This window comes from Echiichthys vipera (genome assembly GCF_963691815.1).
Source record: "Echiichthys vipera genome assembly, chromosome: 14".
Lineage (NCBI taxonomy): Eukaryota > Metazoa > Chordata > Actinopteri > Perciformes > Trachinidae > Echiichthys > Echiichthys vipera.
Genome location: NC_139839.1, coordinates 13,956,390 through 13,979,564, shown reverse-complemented (window position 1 = coordinate 13,979,564; position 23,175 = coordinate 13,956,390). Strand labels below are relative to the sequence as shown.

Below are 23,175 nucleotides of genomic sequence, written 5' to 3'. Positions count from 1 at the left end.
GGTGCTGAGGTTTGAACTGATTTGTAAAGTTAACGAGTTTAGAATCACTGTATTTCTCCCCCCATCGGGTACACCAGATGAGACTTAAGGAGGCTTCCTTCTCATCCCTATCCAGCCACCGTGGCAACCCAATCTGTCGGTATTTCTCTCATCTTCCCATACTGCTCCCAACTAATAATGGCACATTGAAGTCATGGAACCACCACTGTCCAACTGTACTGGAGCCGGCTCTGACCTCACCCATTAGTTCGCCTTCGAGACTGAAGCTCACTGACACATATCCAAGAGAGAACACAGCGCTGTCCCTTCCTTTTCCTCATTCCTTTTGTCCATGTCTGGGCTATCGACGGAGAAGCACTAAAAAATATTTCCGGTGGTTACCGGTTATCAGACATTACCATGTGTAATGGAACTGACAACCGTATCCAAGGGAGACCGGCTGGCGCGCGGCGTGTTCCAGCAATCACTGCATCGACCCTGATCGGACCAGACATAATTGTAATTAGACAGTGATGCTGTTCACTCACTCTTTCACTCACCTGTCTGTCTCCGTCTCTGTGCTCCAGAGCGCGCACGCACACACACACACACACACACACACACACACACACACACACACACACACACACACACACACACACACACACACACACACACACACACACACACACACACACACACACACACACACACACACACACACACACACACACACACACACACACACACACACACACACACACACAGCGCACATCTGTTAATGGGCAGAGTCTAACACACTAGCACGCTAGTCATGGAATATGTTGTCAGAAGTGTATAAAAACATATCTGTTATTTATATATGAATATAATAACTATTACAGTATGTTTAGTAGGTGTCAACACAAATGATTTACTGCATTAATTAATCACCAAGTCGGGCTTCAATTTTCTAAAAAAAAGCAACTTCAAAGCTGTTATGAGTGTGTTAAATGTGGTGTAATGGCTGTACATGCCTGTCAGACCACTTACACACTTGTGATTCTTGTCTCAGATCTGCTTTTGTGTAAAGGTCACAAGTATCACATGCGAAAAAGAATCCACCTCTGAACATCTTCCAGCTTTCTAAAAACATGCTACACACAAAGAAAAACAAAAAAAACACCTGACACGAGCGGGAGAAGAAATATTTAGGATGAGACCTGCCAGACAGTTTTATATAATCATAAACACATGGACTCTGTATTTGTTCAAACATATATGCACAATGTGTTGGATTCTTGTTCAATGATATCACTGTTTTCCTTCTCTTTGACCGATCTGAGTTCAGAAAAAGTGAGAAATGAACTACACTGCTGCTGAAGCTAAACAAAAAAAAAACAGCTGGCTGAAAGATAGCAGCCCAACAATGCAGTTATCAGCCACTTTAAGCATTGATCCACAGGGTCACACAAATACACACACACACCAAAACTTCTGGTCTACAACCACACATCTGACAGGGTGTGTACGATACCCCACCCTCTATAGCACTAGACTGATAATCCCCTGCTCTGTTGCATGTATGTGCCTGTGTATTTTTGTCTTAGTGTGAATACATATCCAAGTTGTGTCTCTGCATGCCATATCCTACCTTCTGTCCAGTCCCCATGCAGGTTTTGTCTTCCTGATGATCTCCGGGACTCTGCGGGGTCAGCTGAGACCCTTCCTCCAAACTCTCATCTGGGCTCCGCACCGTCAACCCCGACACCTCATCTAGGATGTCCTCTACAGACCGAGATGAAGGACAAAGTGTTCATATACACGGTGTGTAACCACAAATCAGAAACTTCTCCCTTATACTCAGTTACAGTCCCTTTTGGTAAAATCTACATCTCGACCTGCTCTTATGTGTTTCATTCTTTGCACCGGGGTATTCTTCTGGATTCATGCACAGTACACTTGTGTTGTGAGAAAGTAACCTCTAAGTAGGCACCCCTACTCCCTCGAACATTGCTTGCACCACTTTCTATCATGACACGAACAGCATCCTCCTTGTGTTTTGTTTGAAGTTACGGTGATAATGATAAATAATGGTAATAAAAACATCCCTGCTATAATAACCTTCACTGTTTCTTGTTATGATATGACTGTGTCTCCATTATTCTATCCATATCCGTGAGAAATTTCAAATTTATTTGGCAAGACATCTTGCATACACCCGTCTCCTCTTAAGCATGACATCATCGATAACCTCCATCTGGCTACTGTAGTGTTTTTACTCTTTGTCTGACCCTTTGCGTATGGCATATGCTACTAAATGACAGCTCCACACTGCTGAAGGATTCATATTAATATTCATAGTGCTCTGAGTCCCTGTATAAACAAAGCCAGCTTGTCAGCCCGTGCACTGCAAACCCGAATTTACAAAAGGAATATAAATTGTGCCCTTGCACGGCTAAAAAGAGCAGGTCAGAGGAAAGCTGGCGGCTGCCTGTAGGTTGGTTATCAGACAGCATCTATGCATAATTAGCAGATCACCCTATCCACCCTCTGCTAAAAAAAAATATTCTCCTTTTTTCACTACACAAAGTTGGGGGTTTAGAGGATGTATGATAACACTAGACAAAAAAATAAAGGAGCACTGCAATTTTTGATCTAAAAGGTAGGTTTCTTTTGGGGTTTTTTAAACAGAAAAAGAAGCTCTCTATATTTGTCACTAGAGGACACTGTTTGTATACAATCATCTAATGAAACTTGCCACTGTTCAAAATGCAAATAATAACTTATTCCATATATCCACAACTTTGTTTATGTTTAACAGAAACTTTTACCTTGGCTCTGGGAGAAGATGTCTGTGGCTGGGTCCTGCTCCCCGTCGGAGCGCCGGGGTGGAAGGGAGCACAGCAAGCGAGAGTCCAGCTGGGGCACGGTGCTCACGCTTAGGGTCAACGCTTGGTCTACAAATGCAGCCCTCATGTCGTTCATTTGGAGGGCAGATGCAGGTTTGCCGTTCAGCAAAAGAATCTCATCCCCTGCTTTCAAACCTAGTGGACAATGAAAACCGAACTAAACAAAGTGAGAAAATTCTGCTTTTTCGGATGGCTGAGGACACTGTTTGTATACAATCATCTAATGAAACTTTTCAACTTTTCTTTTAAAGTGACTTAACTTTGGAGAGAAATACATTGCAACAGAAAAGACTGATGGACAGTGAGTGAAAGGAATATCTTTCAACCACAATTCACCATCCAACACAGTAGCTTTCCTCATGCTAATGTGAAAAAAAATAGCTGCACAAACAAAACTTTAGTGCCATACTCCTCAACATCAGCTTTGCGGCTAATAAGACATGTTGAGACTCTAATGTCTTCCAGTGTATAAAATATGCATGGTTTGATGCATGTTCGCTTGAGGCAAATGCTGATCTAACAAGACTGGATGGCTATAAGAAGGAGAGTGCAATGCCTGTCTATTAATGTCCTGTCATCCTGTCATCATATATATATATATATATATATATATCATCTATGTGTTACTATATATGAAAAAGAATCCACGGCCTTCACTGTCTGGAACAAAGCTTCAGGTTGAGGCTTTCTCTTTTGCCCCTCCCCTCGACCACCTGTGCCCGGCTCTGCTAATTGAGAATTAGCACTCAATCAGCTGATCAATTAGCGGGCAACCTACCCCGATAAACGTGATCGGTTGTGACAGCTGTTGATGAGATTACGTTAGACAAAGGTTGTTGGTCCCGTTGACACAGTCACACATGAGCACAGGTTTGCTTGCTACATTATCCTTTCTTCAGCCTTTTTATATTGTCTACTGTAATAGAAACAGCAGACATTCTGTGGCTTTCATAACGTACTGAATGCTACAGACATATTCACGCACACACACAGTTACGTATATAGCCACACAAGGCACAAATTTAGCCCTAAGTAATGACCTAGTTGTCTGGGATGTGAAATGTCAGCTGTAGCAGAGTCTTTATTGGACAGAGAGAGAGAGATAACCCCTCTGGCCACATACTGCTGAGTGTGTATGCGTCTTGCATTTATGTATCGGTGTGTGTGTGATTCTTTAGGGGAAGGGGGAGGAGGAATTACAGTGGAGAGAAATAGGGAGAGAAAAGACCCTTTGGGGCTCCTTGTCCAGTGATGGCCTGGTTTCTGCGTATACCCTGCAGAAATTGAAGCGTGGTTTCTTTCACTCCCCATTCATGCTCCCCCCACTCTAAATGTAAAACGCATGCATGCACACACAGGCTCATCCCAGTGTACACGTGGACCTACTGATGTTGTGCCTGACATACATTCTGTGATTCAGCAAAATATAGTGTAATCTTACAACAAAAAAAGATGCATTGTGTTGTCTGGATGCCACAAGCATTTTCTGTTTCTACTCTCCTATAGAGGTGGAGAGTCAGTGTAGCTGTATGCTTGGCTGCTGACAGCCTGCTAAGCTAGCAGCTTTTTAGATTGCTAATGCACTGGAGGACACAATCTCACACTTGAGTAACCTTGGTCTGACCCTGGGGCACGTTATTTTCTATACATTAGTGTTGTATCTACAAAGCCGTGTGTTTCTCATACCCATTAGGTCTCTCTGACTCTGTTGTGAGATAGGAACTAACAAATGGGGGTTTGATCTCGAGACTTGGCTGTTCAAACAGCAGTCAAATGCAGACAAAGAAATGCTGTTTCATAGAGTATCATATTCATTGTACTTGCAAACTTTCTATTTTATCTTGTTCTGAGACTGCCTTGTGTCTATTTAGTACGTAATCTAGTTGTTTTTTTTTAGATGTATTTATGCTAGCACCCAGATGTTGCTGGTTCATATCATGTGGACATACTTATGTTGGAGGCCTTTCTAGGAAGTGAATTACTTCTCTATGGACTTTTAAGTAGAACTTTATTGCTTTGTAAATTCAAAAAAGGGCGAGATGTGCCAAAATGCTGATCCATATCATTTAAAATAAAAAGACAGCATCAGAGTGTGCAGCTTCCTCCTCTTTCCTTTGACATCTACCTGCAAGCCAACACCTTTCTAGACAAGGTTTTCTCTACCTTTTCTCTACTCCCAAGTCACCAGGTTTCTCTCTCAAACATAGGAGATTTAGCTATGTTGGCACTCTAGCTGATGCGATGCAGTCACACAAAGATGCACTGATAAGATGTCATGTGGGATCAGGTGTTTCTCAGGTCAGGTGTTTGGTTGTTGAGTTGGCAAAGTCAACTCAAGAGATAAATATATAGCTAGCTTCCACATACCCTTTACATAACCTCTGTTATGTTACTGCACTCAGATTCAACTACGGTTATTGTCCTGTCTTTGTTTATTTTGTCTTATATGCCTGGATATCAATTCTCATTGACACTGAAAGTACACAGTACATCCCACACTTCATATTTGTCTTACCTTCCTATCATTTTTACACATTTCTTTTGTAATCTTAAAATGCTTTTAATAAGCGTATGGCACACTAAAATGTAAAAGAAATCCACCAGGTGTTGAAACTCATTAATATTAATTTCTCATATATTTCTGATAAAAGTCCGATCAATCATTTTATCTGGTCCAAATAAAATGATTTGCCGAAATTCCTGCCTGTCATCCGTCGCTCCGTTTCACTTGCGCTGCTCATGCAGCGTTCAAGTGCAATGAGAAGTCCGCAGTTTCGGACCTCCAACTAGGCTGTCAAGGTTGAACATCCTACTAGCAAATTCAGGGTCCTTTGTCAACCTCCCCCGAATTCGCTAGTAGGAGGTTCCACTATGACAGACATTCCAGTGCACTTTGCCTAGTTGGAGGTCCAAAACTTGACTTTGCACTCGAACGCAGAGGTCAGACAGGGGAAGATGGGGGGAATCACTGTGAGACCACATGCAAGAAAGGTAAGAATTGCTTTAATAATAAAAGAGAAACTGTACCTTTAGCTGAAGCCAGTCCCTCTGCTTTCACTTCAGTAATATGGAGCTGCTGCGTCCCATCTTCATCTATAACTGCCACAGAAAAACCTATGGACATAGATAATAAGACACTCAGAGAGTCTGTCATTAAAGGTCCCATATTATACTCATTTTCAGTATTTCTTTTTTGTATTTTAGGTTTCTACTGGAACATGTTTACATGCTTTAAATAACACATTCTTTTTCTCAAACTGTCTATCTGAATATACCTGTATTTGCCCTCCATCTGAAACTTTCCATTTTATCACCTCTCTTATGTCCTCCTTCTAAAAAAGTCCAGTCTGCTCTGATTGGCCAGCATTTCCAGATGTAATAAATCTGTGCTCTTGGGATCTCTGCACCGTCATCGCAGCCGGGGACTGATTGGAGTGGCACTGTAACAGCATTTTCACCTATATATAGTATGGTTGTAACATCACAACCATACAGAAGTCCTGACAGCTCATTTAAAGGCAGTTTCAGAATACAGGCTGCGTGCATTTCTCTCTGGATTGACCGTTTTGATACTTTCCCAGTATTTATATAGCACTTCTGCTTTATAAACAAAAAAAACATGGAAATCTCACTTTTTACAATATGGGACCCTAAACGCTTTTATTCCTTTTTGAAAAATCTCAATCTGACAGTGTGCACTGCTGCCTCATGACTACCAATCGATTAGATCCACTTAAGACAAAATACGTTCACACTGGGTCATCCTCCTTTAGTCATTAACAAAGCATGACTCAAAGACTATTATTATTACTAAATCAATTTGATACACAATTTAGGATACTGTATGGGATTCAAAAAGGGGCACTGTCTGACACAAGCATACCATATCCGATGGTGCAGGACTCTGCTTTGTCGAACTGGATCACCTTGGTGGCTTTGGGGCAAACCTCAATCTCTTTGTAGAGCTGCAAACGCAAGAAAATTACATTTAATTGGCAGAAAATGGAAGGATAGCAGTGTTGTTGGATGGAGACAGTCAAGGTCATGTTATTGCTCTTAATAAAGAATGGACAGATTTATGTATTATTCAGGCTCCTTAACAGAGCAATCGCATGCAGAGGTCGCAGGGTCAAAATCCAGGTCGAGTCTGAGAAGTTAGTGGGTGCTCAGTCAAGGACTCGCCCTCAAAGCAGACGAGAGCATTGGTACAGCTGTGTGTATGAAGCAACAGACAGGGACAGAAGTCTGTAGTGTGTAATGTGCTGTGGAGAAATAATAATGTCATATCATGGACTTAGGATGAAAGAGGGTGAAATGAGTCACTGATCAAAGCAGGGAGATAAAAGACCTCTTGAGGAAAAACAGGGAGTTATACAATGACTTTGCTTTGAGACAGAGTTCGGCGTTTCACCTACAAAGCACCGCCGCAAAGAGAATTCATTCTGGGGTTTACAGCAGCTGAGGTCTTTTTCAATGGGAGTGATTGTTCATATGAATAACTGTGCACATAATACATTTGAGATACTATTTTTTTTTTTTTGAAAAATGTATAACATATGCGATGGTGCTTCTTTTGCATCCTGGGAATTTTGTATGAAAAGCTAAATTAAATCTCTCAACCAAGTCATAAAACATACACAAGCTCAGATCTGTCTGGAATGAAGCAAAAATTAATTAGTAATAAGGTGAAGACCCCAAAACTCAAATGGGACATTGTGTCTCAGCTGAGACTAAAATACAACCCATTTGTTCTCCATATTTTTCATAACTGTATATGATATGGGTTTATCATGAAATGTTTCATGGTTCATTATGTGACAGTCCAGACCCTACCAGTCAGTATTTGTTTCCTCACCAGATCAGATATGTCCTCTTCAAGTTTGGGAACGTAAAAGAGCATTTGGTTGTCAATCCACATCTTCAAACGCAGGTAGTGGCCAGACGGTTCAATTTTATGGGTCTGGAGGCAACAAGACAGGAGAGCAGTAAATAAAAATACACATTTAAGGGGAGGAAATTCCTTAAATAGCCAATCATAACCAATGCCTTCTTTCCAAAAATAAGAAAGACATAATCACTCTAATTACTTGGGGTTTATTCTCCCTGTGATTTGAAGCCAAGCCTGTCTTCTAATGTAACACATGGATAATATTTTAAACTCACCTATCAATACACCGTTCCCTTTACAATTACCGCATTCTATAGCCCATGACATACTCTAACGAAAATATACAGACATATCCAATCATGTATGTAATTCATGTATATCTGCATGCATGCCACACACACAGGCCGTGAATTAGATGCTCCAGTTCCTTGTGACATGTTTATTAGCATGAATGCACAGAAACGCCCACGCACACACATCAATCAGCTTTATGCATGTGTTTCAAAGTAAGTGGAATGTATACGTGTCATTTGGCATCATTATTCTAGTGCGTCGCTGGCTGAGACCAATTAGGGAGAAGAGAAGATGGAGTGCCTTGGAAATTGACAAGAATGTGTGAGACAGTAATATGCGGTGTATTTGTAAGGCAAGAGAATGGCTAAGAAAAGATCTTACACTTTCAGTCCAAGTGCACAAGGGACATCTACAGTGTTCACTTTTCTGCCTTCCTAGAAGTACCAGAGACCGTCAGCCATTCTCAGATTAATGTTTAGATTTTAATTCAAGAGGAACTTGAATTGAAAAAATGAATTTTATATGTTTTGTTTTATATGTCTTCAGTAGTCAACCCACTGTAAAATGAATTTTATTATCCACGTGTAACCACTTAGGGTATTCTAAACTCCCATCAACAGAGCTGTGTGCAATTTTATGAGACTCATTCTTCAAGACCGCATGTGTTTGACAAACCTGTTAAAATGAATTATTTGCTGGTTAACAGCTGCCGACTGTTGCCAGTTTTGCTGGAGCATTTATGCGCGTCTACATGTATGTGTGTGTGCATGCAACAAAGCAATGAGCTACTAAAGCAAAAAGAAAAAGGTTGGGTAAACTGTACATCACCTGTCACTCCAAATAGTTGAAAAAGTACATGATGTTTGGTCTGCAATTATCACCGTTATATTCGCAATGCATTGTGCAGCATGCGCTTTAATATTTGCGCTGCTATCAGCGATGGCCCACCTTGCAGACGTTGCTCAGGACTTCCAGCGCTGTCTCATCAGGCTGTATGATGGCCAGGACGGGCTGATTATTCGGCAGGCACACCCAGGAGGGGGTCAGGTAATCGGGAACCCAAATGTCGCCGTCTACGTTTTGCTGAGGAAGACTTTTCACCGAGCACTCTCTCTCCTTCTGAAAATCCAACACACACACACACACAGACACACAGACACACACACACACACACACACACACACACACACACACACACACACAAATGCAGGGATTATGCATCTTTGAGTAACATCTGTGCTCAGTGAAAACAGAAGGAACCCCATAATCATTGCAATGGCATTATGAAAACCTTTCAGTCCTAGATGAGGCTCTGCTCTGTGAAGAATGAGAACACCATATTCTATTATCCACAATTACAATTGCTAAAATCATGTGATAATTCTCCTAATTCATCATTATGCCTTGATGGCTTAGATTGATTAGCCTAATACGATGAAAACTGCTGGTGGCCTGAAAGCAGCAGGAGATCTGATTACAAAATCTAATTCATTTGTTTTGAAGAGAGCCTCTTGATGCAATTGTCTCCCTGTGTGGGTATGTGTTACATATGTGTGTGCATTCTGTTCAAAGCATAGTCTGTAACCTTTAAGCCCGTCAGTCTGACCTCTGACAATCTGGCAGCCATGTCAGCCTCTCTCCTCTGATTCTGTCCTGCTCGCCTCTTCTGTTCGCCCTCACACTGTCTGTCACTGATACCTTATCTGCTCCTATCAAGTAACAGCATCCACAAACTCGTTAATTTTTTCATTCCTTGCACCCCCCCCCCCCCCCCACACACACACACACACACACACACACACACACACACACAAACACACACTAATCATTGCCTCTCCTCCTGGTGCCCCTTACCCTCTATCTGCACATCACTCCATTATCCTCCTCCTCCCTGTCTTTTATTCACACCATACAATCTGCTGACTGTAAACAATCCGGGCTGGTGTTCCCCGTTTCAATGAACTAGCTGTGTGTGTATGTGTGTTTGTGTGTGTGTCTGTGTGTGTTTCTATGTATTTCTTCAAGAGAAAATGATACAGAAAAATAAACAGCAGTAGCAAACCATAGGCACACTCTTGTAAGCACAAACAGATACACACATAAAGAAACACACACACACACACACATTTCCTCAGACAGACAACAGACCGGGGGGCCCATAACTAGTACCTCCCCCCAACTCCCTGAACTCCCCAGCCCTGCTCGGCACCATCTGGTTCCCCTCCTGGCCCATGAAGGATTGGGGGGGCACACTTAACTCTATTTCTCTCTCACTCTTTTTGCCATCAGTAGGATTCCCCAAAACAAACAGAGAGTTAAAGCTGGGACTAGCCCATCCAATGTGAACATTTGGAACAGCAGTAATCTTACTGCAGATGCTCATTTCTACTGATGCAGCATTTCCAGCACTTTCTTACAACCAACTGAAGCATGTTACTTCCTATGCAGTTCTTCACTGTCAACCCATACCCTGCCTGCCAGAGAAATCAATCTCCCATGGTGCCACTGGGGGCCTTCGCGGTCATAGTGGGTGAGTGCTGCAGTTCCGACAGAGGCTCCCTCTTCCTTTCCCACCCCTACTCATCTCTGCTGCCTTCTACGAGTTCTCATAAAATATGAAGCTGGAATGCTTGTCCCTGTACAACCCATGGGTAATCAGACATATTTCCTTACAGTTCACATAAATTCATCATTTACAAGCCTGTATTTGTGAAACCCACAACCCTTAAGTGGTCTTGGGCAATCTATGTTTCTCTTTGAAGATATTATTCATTATTTGCAATTGTCTGTAAATTTTGGTAAATAGGACAGATATACGCAAGTGCACAGATGGTGTGAAACTGCCAGGTCCTTTGGTAGCAAAATGCATAATTTGTTGAAACATCAGAAAAAGCTAATGGATCAAATTTGTCTCAGAGGGTTTAGCAGACAGAAATATACCCCCAGTTGATAGCCAATGATGCTGATAGAGTTGGAATTGCCTGGAGCAAATGGAAATAAAGAAATGGGAATCTGTCAACACTGATCCAAAAATGGTGTTTGATGTTCAAAAAGGTGGTAGAGAAGAGGAATAATGGCATTGTTTCTGGCTGTGCAGAGTGGTCAGTAGTAGGAAAAGGGGAAAGCAGTAAAGTTAGTCTTGCAATGACTGATGAGGCAAATCATTTGTTGAGTGGTGAAGGAGGAGACATAGCTGCAGAAATTGGAAAAAAGGGTTGTTGATCTACCACAAATAAATTCAAGAATCATTTGATAACGAGATGAGATTCTGCAGCTTTTAAAGTTTTATAGTCTGGAAATTTTTCCTTTCACTCTTCAGCTAGGAGAGAAGTGGATGTCTGAAGACATTAAAGCAAGAGCATGAAAATGGCCTCAAAGAGATGCTCATTGATGCAAAAGGGTGCAGGAATTTTGTGCATCCCCTCGATAACCCACCAAATCAAGAGCAAGAGCACCGAAAGGATCTCAGTTAAATAAATGGAGGTGGAAAATCCTGCGATGTTGCTGGCCTCTGGGTCTTATGAAGCCCATTATACAACTACAAAGGTTCATCAGATGCCCCAGTGGTTTTTATGTTGGCTTATGCAAAAGGCAAAAAATGACAATGATTTAGCCTACAGCTACATGAATCCCGGTTCTCTGCAGTGAAAGAGGAAGAACTTGGTGTTTAGCCTTAGGAAGATAATTACTGTATATACATAAACACCACAATGGAAATGGAGACAAGTTCAGGCCTACCTGCACTCAACACTTACCTCTAACTTTCAACATCAAACATTTTCCTAATTTCCAAAAGTATCAATAATAAAAAGGGAAATTCGGGTTGTGTTGGAACTTTTGACTAGTCAATGGCTGAGAACTTACAGATTTCTCACTGGCAGAGTCTTCAAACATGCGCTCCAATGGCTTTCTCACCGGCTCCATGCCATCAACGAACACCTGCAACCACACAGAGAACAGGAGATTGCAACTGCATCCAAAATATATCCGTACACAGCAGTTATTACATTTACAACTAGAAGACGCTAGTATATATCAAATACTAATAGCTGTGAGGTCAATCAAAAGTTTGTAGTATAGATGTGTCACTATGGAAACCTGATTGATTGACGGATGTTCCTTGGTCTTCCTCTTTGAGGTGGTGTCCAGACCCCAGAGGGAGGAGAAACGGCTACGGCGTTTACTAAATGTTCGAGGCATGGCCTGATTGCGCCTCCTGATGCTGCTTTCTGTACGGGCCGACACCTGTGTCAGTAAGAATTACAGAAAACATTAATTCCAATGAAAAGGGCATTTGAACCTTGAGCTGCATGATAGTATATCAACCGTTATTTTACATTAAACATCAGAAAGTTTTACTTTTGTTTGTACTTTTTTGTGTATTTCATTTGTAGATAGTTTCATTTTTACGGTTAAAAAGAAAATCCAAAGTACAGTTCACTTTTCCATATCTGTTACTAAGATTTACTTATCTTACATCTCAATGGTCTGCTATCGACAAAAGGTCAGCATAGCATTGCCTATATAACCTGTCAAATCCAGTATCTATTAAGCACTAAGAGAGACATGAATGCAATGAGCTTTGTGTAAAATATTTAAACATATACGGTATGTGTATACAGTAGAGATCAATACCCCATAGAGATCCCCCCCATAAAAAATGATTTTGTTGATTTATCATGTTGAGTTGTGTGTCATGTTTAGTTGTGTGTTGTATTGGTTTTAAATGTGAAACTTGTGTGTTTATGCTGCTGTCTTGGCCAGGACTCCCTTGGAAAAGAGATTTTAAATCTCAATGGGAATATTACTGGTTAAATAAAGGGTAATGAAAACTTCTTGCATGTAAACACACCAATGCATAAAAACACACATTTTCAGCTGCCCAGCATATACTAATGCCACATACTGAACATACTCAACCTCTCATCTCCTTCATTGACCTACTACACACTCAAAGAGAAACCACTCTTGGCATTTCTGGGTTAATTCACATTAACCTACTGGACTATAAGCAGCTCTTTGTGTGGTGCACAAATGCATACTTTGATGCACATGTATGCACTTTATGTACACACACAAACACACAGACACACACAGCACATACTGTACTTGTGTGGGCGTGTGCTTATTGGTCTTCTCACCAGTCACTGCTCATGAGACGCACACACTTCAAACACTTATGTAAGCAAGAGGCCTTTTTCCTGCCTGTTTTATGAGGATGTCCCTGTTGGCTATGAATAATAAAAACCCTGATGATTAAAAGGAATTACTGAAGAAAGTTAAAAAAGAAAAGAAAATAAAGATGCTCCTTTTGTGACCTAGGAAAAACAGCCAAGAGTTGAGATAAAGGACAGTCTTTTGCTAAAGGCAATAGGAATTAATTCATTTCAATGGTTTTGCATTTTGTTCTATTCTTTATTTTGTTGATATATTTAATTTACATTTAATTAATTTATATAGTAAAGTATATAGGGCCCATTTAAATCAGTATTTGACAAGGGCATAATGAAAATTGAAATCTGGGAGAAAAGGGGGATGTGATCATGAACTTGGAGAGAAGGAGGATGGAGAAAAGAGATGGTGTGAGACAGGGAGGAGGAAAGGGTGAGGAAAATAAGTCAGATAAGGAGAAGAAGAGAGAGAGACAAAGGAATTGAGGGGGTAGGCAGCGAAAGAAAGGGGGGGGTCAACAGAGCAGGGAGTATTAAGCATGTTTGTGGGAAAGTGCCTCGGGGATGGCAGCTTACTAACAGAGTTCGTATTGATCCACCAGTCACGAAAAAACACTATCAACCTCTGATGTGTGTGTGTGTTTGTGTGTGTGTGTGTATGTTTGGTGTATCTCATGACCTGCTTGTATGACACTGGCCTATAGAGATATCGTTTCCACCTCTTTCTCTCCACTGTGCTCTGCTCTTTGTTTCCTGGATGATACTTGGCAGAGCCCATAGCCGCGTGATACACAGCAGCGTATAGATCATTCCGTCTATGGTGGCGTTTCATTCTGTACATTCTTGGAGCGCTCGAGGTAACAACAAGAGCACGGTTCAGAGCTCTGAGCTGATGACTTGACTTTAAGCTACAGGCTAAAGTAGTAAACACCAGACAGCTTGTGAAAAGAATGATATGAATGTGTGAGGTGATGACAACGTCCACAGTTATGTAATTGCAGGTGTTGCATCTAGTTTTCTGTATCCTTACAGAATGCATCCATGACAGAATAAAAAAAAGAGTGCAATTCTCTATGGTGAGCAGGATTTTTGTTTGGTTCTCAAAAGCCTAATTTAGATTTGGGATACACTTAAAATTAAAAAAACTGATTTCCTACAGAGTCAATTAAAAAAACATAATTTTACCACACACTGTCAGGGTCAAACCTACAACTGAAATAACTCAACAGTGAAGCAGAGGTTCAGTAGAGACCAATTATCTACACAGTTGCAGTAAGCTTTACTCTGGATTGTTTTCTAATGAAAACTCTGTAGTGAGGGCTTTCACATTTCTTCAGGGAAACAACTGATGCCAATATGAACAAAAGGGCAATTAATAACGTAAAATGTTAACAATAAAGTGCATTAACTTTTAAATATTTCTGTGACTCAAGGCTGTCTGCTGATTCAGACTGTAGCTGCAAATGAGTGCACATGTTCTGGCTTTGGAAGAAAGAAATGACAGGCGGCCCACTTTGTGCTGCAACATTTGGGCAATGTATTGAGGCGAAGACTTGGGTCGATTTAGGCTAAGAATCAGCTCCACTTGGAAGCACTCAGAATCTCTAGACTGTTCTAAAAGTGTCAAACGTAACAGCTAGTGTGCAAAGCTACTAAAGGGATGCTCATTAATTAGCCTTCCCCTTTCTGTTTGCTGCTAATTAACCATGTTGTAGTGTGTGTTTTAACCGCAGGCTTCATGCAATGTCTATTAGTTTGCAGATTTGTCAGGCAAGCAGAAATTCTTTCTGTGGGCGTATGTGACAAGATGCTCACTCTAACCGCCAGATAAACACACCCACTGTGCAAGCTGGGCTGGTATTGAGGGTCATCAGTTGCGAACATCTCACGCAATGCTTACTGGAACATGCAGAGACACGTGGGACAGAGTTTGAGTTTTGGATTATGGAGCTCTGATTAGGTTTAAGAGTCAAATTACAGTGAGGGAGATGAATAGTCGCACAAAAGAACGAAAAAAAACATGTGTGCATGAATGTAAGTGAGTGTATGGACATGTTTCATACCAGTGCATGGAAGGAAGAGACTGAGAAGATGCCCAGTCGTCCCATGGCCAGCTTGGTGGGACGCGAAGCGAAGCCGAGCAGGCGTTTGGGGTTGGGGGGTTCGCCGCCCTGCAGACTGGCCAGGTAGCACCGACAGCGGAACAGATCCATGTGAAACCGCTCCAAGTTCTGCTCCCACAGGAAGATCTACCACAGGGAAGGATAAGTAAAAAAATGGGAAAGAGATAAATCTGTGATCATGCAAGATAAGCAAACTTTGCTGGATAGATGCATCTTTGGGAATTGGCCACTGATGAAAACCACAAAATTGAGACAAAACAAAATACAAATATATGCATAAAATATCACCCTTTATTAGGTGGTTATTTGGTCATTCAGGAGGAATGAGGCGTGGGAGTGCTGAAGCCCCTGTGGAGAGCTATTACTCACCAACACAACCCCCCTCTGGTCGCTGACCTGCTGTGTAGTGCGCAATGTATCAGAGGGTGGGCCGTGGGAGGTGGAACACACACACACACACACACACACACACACACACACACACACACACACACACACACACACACACACACACACACACACACACACACACATGCACACACGCACACACGCACGCACGCACGCACGCACACACTCGCAATGAAACACAATCTAGACTTAATTTGCACTGAGTCCTGCCTTAACCTATTTGTTCCAGGACTTAACACAACTTCTCGTTCTTTGAGTATTTAATTCATTACAGATCCCAGGCCTGTCTATTTATGTAAACTCATTTTGTAGATTAATGTGGTTCCAGATACCGATCTTGAAAAAAGTCAGACAATGATATAATCCACCACCTAGGTTAAGGCTTTTTCACTCCTTTGATCCCACAGTTTTAATTATTGTGCGCTTATAGTAGGCAATCAAAATCCCAGTGATTTCTCAGAAATGGGATACGTTCTGTATGGTTGGGATTAATAACTTCCTGGTGCTTTTTTATGTAATATTGTTTTGTTTTATTGACTGTTAACCAAATGCCACACACATACAAAGGAACAGAGGCTTGCTGCCACAAGGAAGTCTATTGTTCGAGAGCACATTCTTAAGCCTTGTTGCAATGCTTACATGCAATGCTGCTTTAACATTCAGCAACAGCTCCAGACATGCATGGAGTAAGAATAAAGCTGCACGCGATGTTCCACCGAAAGCGGAAAACATCTGATCCTAAAAGAGCTTTGAAAGCTGTGACTTGATTCAAAACGGCTATTAAATATGGAAGAATTAGCGTGAGGGATTTCAGGCACACCTGCCCGCTAAAAGTGTGCACTGCATGTGTTTTGACATGTGCTATGAATATTCTACGTTCTGCTGCACTTGAATTTGTTTCTAAATGAGCACAAGACAGAATGTCTGAACACATATGCCGTTGTTGCAAGTACTCCTCAAGAACATTTTTGTCTGGATGACGGTATGCAGTAAAGATGATTTAGCTCCAAGATTTCAGTGTCTGGGAGCATCAGTGCAGTTTGAAGGTTTGAAGAAGTGCATCTGTAAAGCCCCTTAGGTGTTTTCACTCAACGCAACAGGAGGTTAAAGGCGCTCAGTTGGGTGCTCAACACATGAGATCACAAACCTGGTTCATATCAGCATCCCATTGACATGAAGTATGACTCATTTGCAGTATGATAATATGAAAAGGCACTGAGACGGATTCCTTTGTTCTTTGACCTTGCCCTTCTTTACTGTATGAACAGCAGATTTAATCTGTTTGAGTACTTTCGGAGTTCCTGATCATACAGTGAATCCTTTTTGCCGCCCTTCTGTCCATGCGCCATACCTGCTCTAGTATGGTTTTCCTCTTCTTAGCGTCGGTGACGGTCGACAGCTGCATGTCTCCCATCTTCTTCATCTTCTCGTCCATGTCGATCTTCTGTTCCAGCTTGCGGATCTCGGTCCGCAGCAGTCGCACCGTATCCTCCCTGTGGTGCTGCCGAGCCAGAGCAGCGGCGCATGCAGAGTGGATTGCCGTGATCCAGTTCTCCAGTTCTGTCTGGCCTGATGTCTGAGAAGAAAGGGGGAAAAGGGAAAAAATAATTGGTGACATCTCTGAAGAATAAGGGTTAAAAAAAATTATCAAGAAACTGACAGGTAAAAGAATTGAAGTATGAGTCCATTATTAGACTATGTGAAGGGGTGATCACTATCTCCTCATCTTATTACTTATCTTCCCATTCATGAATGTCACTGTTGACAGCTGCCATGCATATAAATAGACACATTTTAATATTACACAATGGTCACTGTTGTGGATCATTGTCAAAGTATGACAGTGTGGCCTTTAAACATGTCAGACATAAAACAAACACATGGACACTGGACTGGCTTATCTCCCACACATGGCTAAATGTCATGTACTTGTGTGCCACACACACACACACACATACACACACACACACACACACACACACACACACACACACACACACACACACACACACACATACACGCACGCCCCAAGGGAAATTTGGTTTCCTTTCATTTTCATCCATCTCTGTCTGTGTTGGTAATCTGCTGACTTCCCGTAGTCCTAAAAAACAATTAAATCATTTCAACCTTAACTGTATGTTTGAATAAAATAATACCAATACCAGTGTGTCTCTCACCTGGAAGAGGAAAGCGTCTCCCACTGAGTTGCTGAGGCAGAAGACAAAGTCTTTCTTGGGGTGTTCAGGTACGGCCTGGACAATGCTGTTCTCCACCCACAATGCATGTTTGGGAACGCTGTTATTGTCAATCCCGGAACGACCGTCTGATTCGTAAAGGAAGAGAGTGCAGCCTGGAAGAACGCAGGAAAAAAATGGAGAAAAAAAAAGAAAGACAGGAAATTGTCTTACTGATGTCCCATTAGGTACTTTATTTACCATTTTATTTCAATGTATTAAAACTAATTAGGAAAACAATGTTTTTCAGCCCTTAATTGCAATGATATAGAAATCCAAAGTGTGTGAAAAATATATTTAAACAAATGCAAATAAACAAAATGAAAGGAGGATATTTTAAGAAAGTCTAATTTATTTATTGTTAGGGGGTGGAGGCAGGCAGCTGCAGATGCTGGACCTTGTGCATTTCACAAGGATGAGATTAGATTCGACACAGATGCCACCGTAAAATTAAATTGTGATGAGGCCAAGGAGAGGAAATGTGAGGCCACACAGAAGAGGGTGAATGAGGACAGTAGAGGTGATAACCAAGGGCACGGACTGTGTTGAGACTGATGTAATCACAGTCAGGAGACAGAGAGATAGTGAGATATTAAACAGGCTGGGGTCAGGTGAAGATGTTTATCTGAACGACATTATGGCTGCAAGATTTTCTTTAAAACCAAATTAAATCCAAAAATATCTTAAACATAGCAGTATGAGTCTATGCTCACCTTTCAGAGAGACCCAGTAGTGTTTCCACTTGCGCCTTGTTGCAGGTTCCACCTTCTTGTTTTTCTTATGAACCAAGAAGTTCTTCACAGCCAGAGCCCCTGCTTTCCTGACTGTGCCTTGTGTGCAGCCAATCAGAGTGTCCGACGGATACGCACTACTGAGTGTGACGCTGCACCGTTCATCACTCACAGCAGAGCCGGCCTCCTCCGTGCAGCCCCTACTGTGATGTGTCTGATGATAAAACAATCAAAAAACTGAGTCAACAAGCATTTTTATCTATCATTAACATTTGTATTTAGAAAAAAAGAACAACACAGGCACCGAAAAAAGCTAACTTACCCAGGCTTGATTGTCCAGCTCCTTTCGGAAATTCTCATACACTCCTCCCCTGCCTCCTTCGCCGCCTCGTCCGTCTCCTCCTCCGGCACTGCTGCTCCCACTGTCGCTCCCATTAAAAATGCTGCTCTCGGTAGCCGAGTATACCGAGAAAGAGGCCGACATGGCCTTACAGCGGCGTGATACCAACTCTCCATCCCCATCTATCTCCATGGTGACGCCATCGATGCCACTGTCGCCATACTCACTCCCCTCGCCCAAAACACCTGAGATGTCCTGTCAGACAGAAAAATGGGGTAGAAACAGAACTGATTATTAATGTATATACAGAAACTGATATACCTGGATTGCCAGAATATTCACACGCAACCATCTTAGGCTACACTTCTGGGTATTATATTTGTGCATGTACATGTATGTGGGTGGGTGCATGGTTTTAAATGCATTCATGCAAATAGAAAACTCTTTCACTTTGAGCAAGAGGTTCTCTGTGCTTTCACACTTTTTCTTTCACCAAACTGAGTCTGTTTTTTTCTTTGTTTTGCCGGTCTATTTATATCTGGACTAACAACCCCCTAAGCCAGGCTAGATTAATTTATAATAAGCACTTAGGGTGCTCTGCTATCCAAGGGTGCTTAGGGGTTCTGGGAATGAGTTGAAAGAGAAGCCTGCTTCGCTATTTTAGTGCTTCCTTCTTATTTGGCAACTGTTCTTTAATCAATGGTGAGAAAATTACAGAAATCATGTGAACATTATTTATTCTATAAGCTTATTTTGTCCATTAAATCTCTTCTCAATTGGCTTCTTGCTGATACATTACTGTGATTGTAAAATATGATTGTACGGGCAGTGTGTGTGTGTGTGTGTGTGTGTGTGTGTGTGTGTGTGTGTGTGTGTGTGTGTGTGTGTGTGCGTGTGGTTAGTGAATCGAGCATGGAAGATGTTATGCTTAATTTCTGGAGGGGGAATGGAGAAACCAGGCCAGCATTGGACAAGTAGCCCCACAGCGACTTTTCTATTTAACTACTTGTAATCCCTTTCCCCACTACACAAATACACATGCATACTTGGATGCGGATTCATAAAACATGCACAAACACACACACACACACATACACACACACACACACACACACAATTATGCACCATGAGCACATACAGGAAATGTCTCTGATTGTCAACAAAATGCTAATTGCTGTCCTCTGTCATGTCAGTGGACCCCCTGAACTTCCTGGATACTAAACTGGTAAACAAAGTCCTCTATCATCCCATGTTAAGGGGTCTGTATATCAGAAAGGAGAGACAGAATACCATGGACAAGTACGGAAAGAAGAGTTAACCTGATTAACGTTTCACCTGATTTGCATATTTATTCATGTATTCATCAAATTTAATCTAACCTGAGTAGTTTGTGCACGCCGTCCCTGGAAAGCAGGGCACGGTGCAGCAGGGATGCCGAGCCCTGCCAAGCCCTCTGATAGACAGTGGGAGCGTCGGCAGGGGAGCGTGAATGCTCCGTACCCGCCACCGTCCTCCTCGGTTGGAGACAACAACCCCTCTTCCCCTTCTCCTTCTCCATCTCTATCGCACTGGGCTTCTCTCCGGCTTTTAGCGTAGCGGCTCCTCTGGCCCCTGAGGCCAGGACTCTGCTGGCTGCACAGATGGTCGAGAGACGATGCCCTTTCAGCTGAGCCTGGAACATACACAGGTGGTTATTACAGTGCAGCGTGTGAATTTAAGTGTATGTGTGTGTGTGTGTGGGTGTGTGTGTGTGTGTGTGTGTGTGTGTGTGTGTGTGTGTGTGTGTGTGTGTGTGTGTGTGTGTGTGTGTGTGTGTGTGTGTTTGATAGAGAGAGAGAGAAAGAGAGCGCAAGGTGAGGCTAATGTATTATTACTGTTACTTTCAGATTACTTTGCCACATTTACCATGCAAATTAACCTTCTCCATGTGTGTCTGTGTCCCTCTGTGAATCTGCATGATTTTTGTGAGTGAGCATGAACCTCTGTGTGTGTGTGTGTGTGTGTGTGTGTGTGTGTGTGTGTGTGTGTGTGTGTGTGTGTGTGTGTGTGTGTGTGTGTGTGTGTGTGTGTGTGTGTGTGTGTGCATCAAATCCATTCATTATTCTGAGCCAGCTGACCACCTGGGGCAGCGCTTCAGCAGTTAAGTTAACAGCTATACTGCCTGCTGTCGCGCTGAACTCCAGCAGCTCCTGCACAGCGTCGGTTAAGATAACAACCCCCGTGATCAACTGAACTATTGCAACTGATGGATGGGAGCTAACCCTCAATCAGGTGATTTTCTCAGATCATTTCCCCTACTCTCTGAGCGTCCCTGTGCAATTTTCCCCATCTTTCTCCCCCTCATCACATGTGAAGCGAATCAAATCAAGCGAAGACCCATGCCTACACACACACACACATATATATATATATACACATGTATATATATATATACATATACATACAACATATATAAGAACATTTTTCTCAACCATCAGTCACCATTCTTTCAAGTAAAAATTCCAAAAACTTCAATCATCAACTTCTATATTGATTCAAGATGGGAAAGATATGCTTCTCACAGTGTGTGTGTGAGTGTGTGTGCATGTATGTGTGCGTGTGCGTGAGTGTGTGTTTAACAAGCTTCACCTGCATTGCCTCTGGGATGTGCAAACTGTTCCTCCTCCTCTTCTTCTCCCCCATGTATCATCTCCTCAGTGCTGGTCAAATGCTCCTGGCTCAGGTCAGATAGAGAGAACTCCAGGCTGTCTTCTCTCCACATGTCCGCTGACTTGGACCTTTTCTTTTTAAAACTCCCTCCCTCCCGTGGACCCTCAGTCATTCGCTGGAGATACCTTTCCTCACCAACGTCTCCCTCCCCTTCCCCCTCCCCCAGGGAGTCCTCTCCTCCATCCTGAGCGATGGTGTCCGCCTCCGATGTTTCAGGAGTCGGCGTGGCCAAGGGGTCGTCATCGTGTTGATAAGACTCCGGCCTCATTGTCATAGCAACACGCTGCGTCCAGTGTGGGTTGATGCTGAACTCTCCAAATGCATCTGTCACATTGAAAGGTTCCAGTCCGTTCTCTGCTAAGGATTGTGGGATGCTAGGGGTGCTGGAGGACCGAGTTGAGGCATCAGAGTTTCTGTGTTCCTGTTTCACTGAAGAAGAGTGCCTGGGGCGGCGGGTGATTGGCTGCTTGCTAGACAGACGGAGTGACCGGGATGTGTGCTTGCGGGAGAGATGTCCCGTCACATCACCGTAGAAACCACTGTCCCCATTCTGACTTTCCACGTTTCCCATGATTCAACTGTAGATTAAGAATGAAACGTGTGGAAATTTCCATTATCCCTTAATTTAGGCAATTGTAACAACACTGTAGCGGCACTTTCTACCTATATATAGTATAGGCGTGATATCATAACTCTACAGATGTCCTGGCGGCTCATTTAAAGGCACAGTTTCTGAATACAGGCAGTGTGCATTTCTCTGTGGATGAAGTACTTTCACAGTAGTTATATAGCACCTCAACCTTTTTTGTGATCAAACGTTTATTGTCTTTTTATGAAAATTATATAGCCAGTATACTGTATGGACTTGACCTGATTTATAATTAAAAAAAGACATAAAAATCATACTTTTTACAGTATGGGATTGTTATTTACTTGCAAAAGAACAAATTTGTGTATCTGCCAGATGAATGTGATCATCGTATTTACAGCAACATTGAATCTGATTTTATGCCTGTGATTAAGTTTGGGTTTCTTTTCTTTTTTTTAATAATCGAGAGGTACACTGGCTCTGCTTTTAAATCATTCTCAAATGACAGGCCTTCTCGTCTAATGGCATTGGCATGTCTACTCTCTTATACCCATTGCTGAAAAACCAGGTCAATCTCTGTGCTGGATGAGTAAGTAACATTTGATGGCCCATTAACTAACAGTGGTACATCAGAGGTATCCAGGATCTCTTTGAATGCCTTGTTGAGCTGTCAGGCAGACGAGATCGAGGATCAGGTATACCACGATTGAGGTGGAAGTTCCCTTGCCAGTTTTGGGCTACATTAAGTCCAGTTGATGTTAGGTAATTTTCTCAGGACAACACACTCACATGGGGTAGCACAGGGACACTGAAGTTAA

The 23,175-nt window shown here is 42.3% G+C and overlaps 1 protein-coding gene across 1 annotated transcript in view; it reads right to left on the bottom strand.

Moving 5' to 3' along the window:
- The window catches only part of tiam1a (TIAM Rac1 associated GEF 1a), a 56,285-nt gene that overhangs the window by 17,826 nt on the left and 15,284 nt on the right, over positions 1-23,175 (bottom strand). The window contains exons 3-17 of the mRNA XM_083926390.1: positions 21,688-22,346; positions 20,439-20,731; positions 19,042-19,314; positions 18,702-18,933; positions 17,932-18,104; positions 17,106-17,330; positions 15,287-15,472; positions 12,151-12,297; positions 11,917-11,991; positions 9,001-9,171; positions 7,726-7,830; positions 6,754-6,835; positions 5,898-5,984; positions 2,793-3,005; positions 1,613-1,746 (exon numbers count right to left, since the gene is read on the bottom strand). Coding sequence (XP_083782516.1) covers positions 1,613-1,746; positions 2,793-3,005; positions 5,898-5,984; positions 6,754-6,835; positions 7,726-7,830; positions 9,001-9,171; positions 11,917-11,991; positions 12,151-12,297; positions 15,287-15,472; positions 17,106-17,330; positions 17,932-18,104; positions 18,702-18,933; positions 19,042-19,314; positions 20,439-20,731; positions 21,688-22,339 — 3,048 coding nt within the window. The 5' untranslated portion in view covers positions 22,340-22,346. The remainder of the gene's footprint in view (positions 1-1,612; positions 1,747-2,792; positions 3,006-5,897; positions 5,985-6,753; positions 6,836-7,725; positions 7,831-9,000; positions 9,172-11,916; positions 11,992-12,150; positions 12,298-15,286; positions 15,473-17,105; positions 17,331-17,931; positions 18,105-18,701; positions 18,934-19,041; positions 19,315-20,438; positions 20,732-21,687; positions 22,347-23,175) is intronic.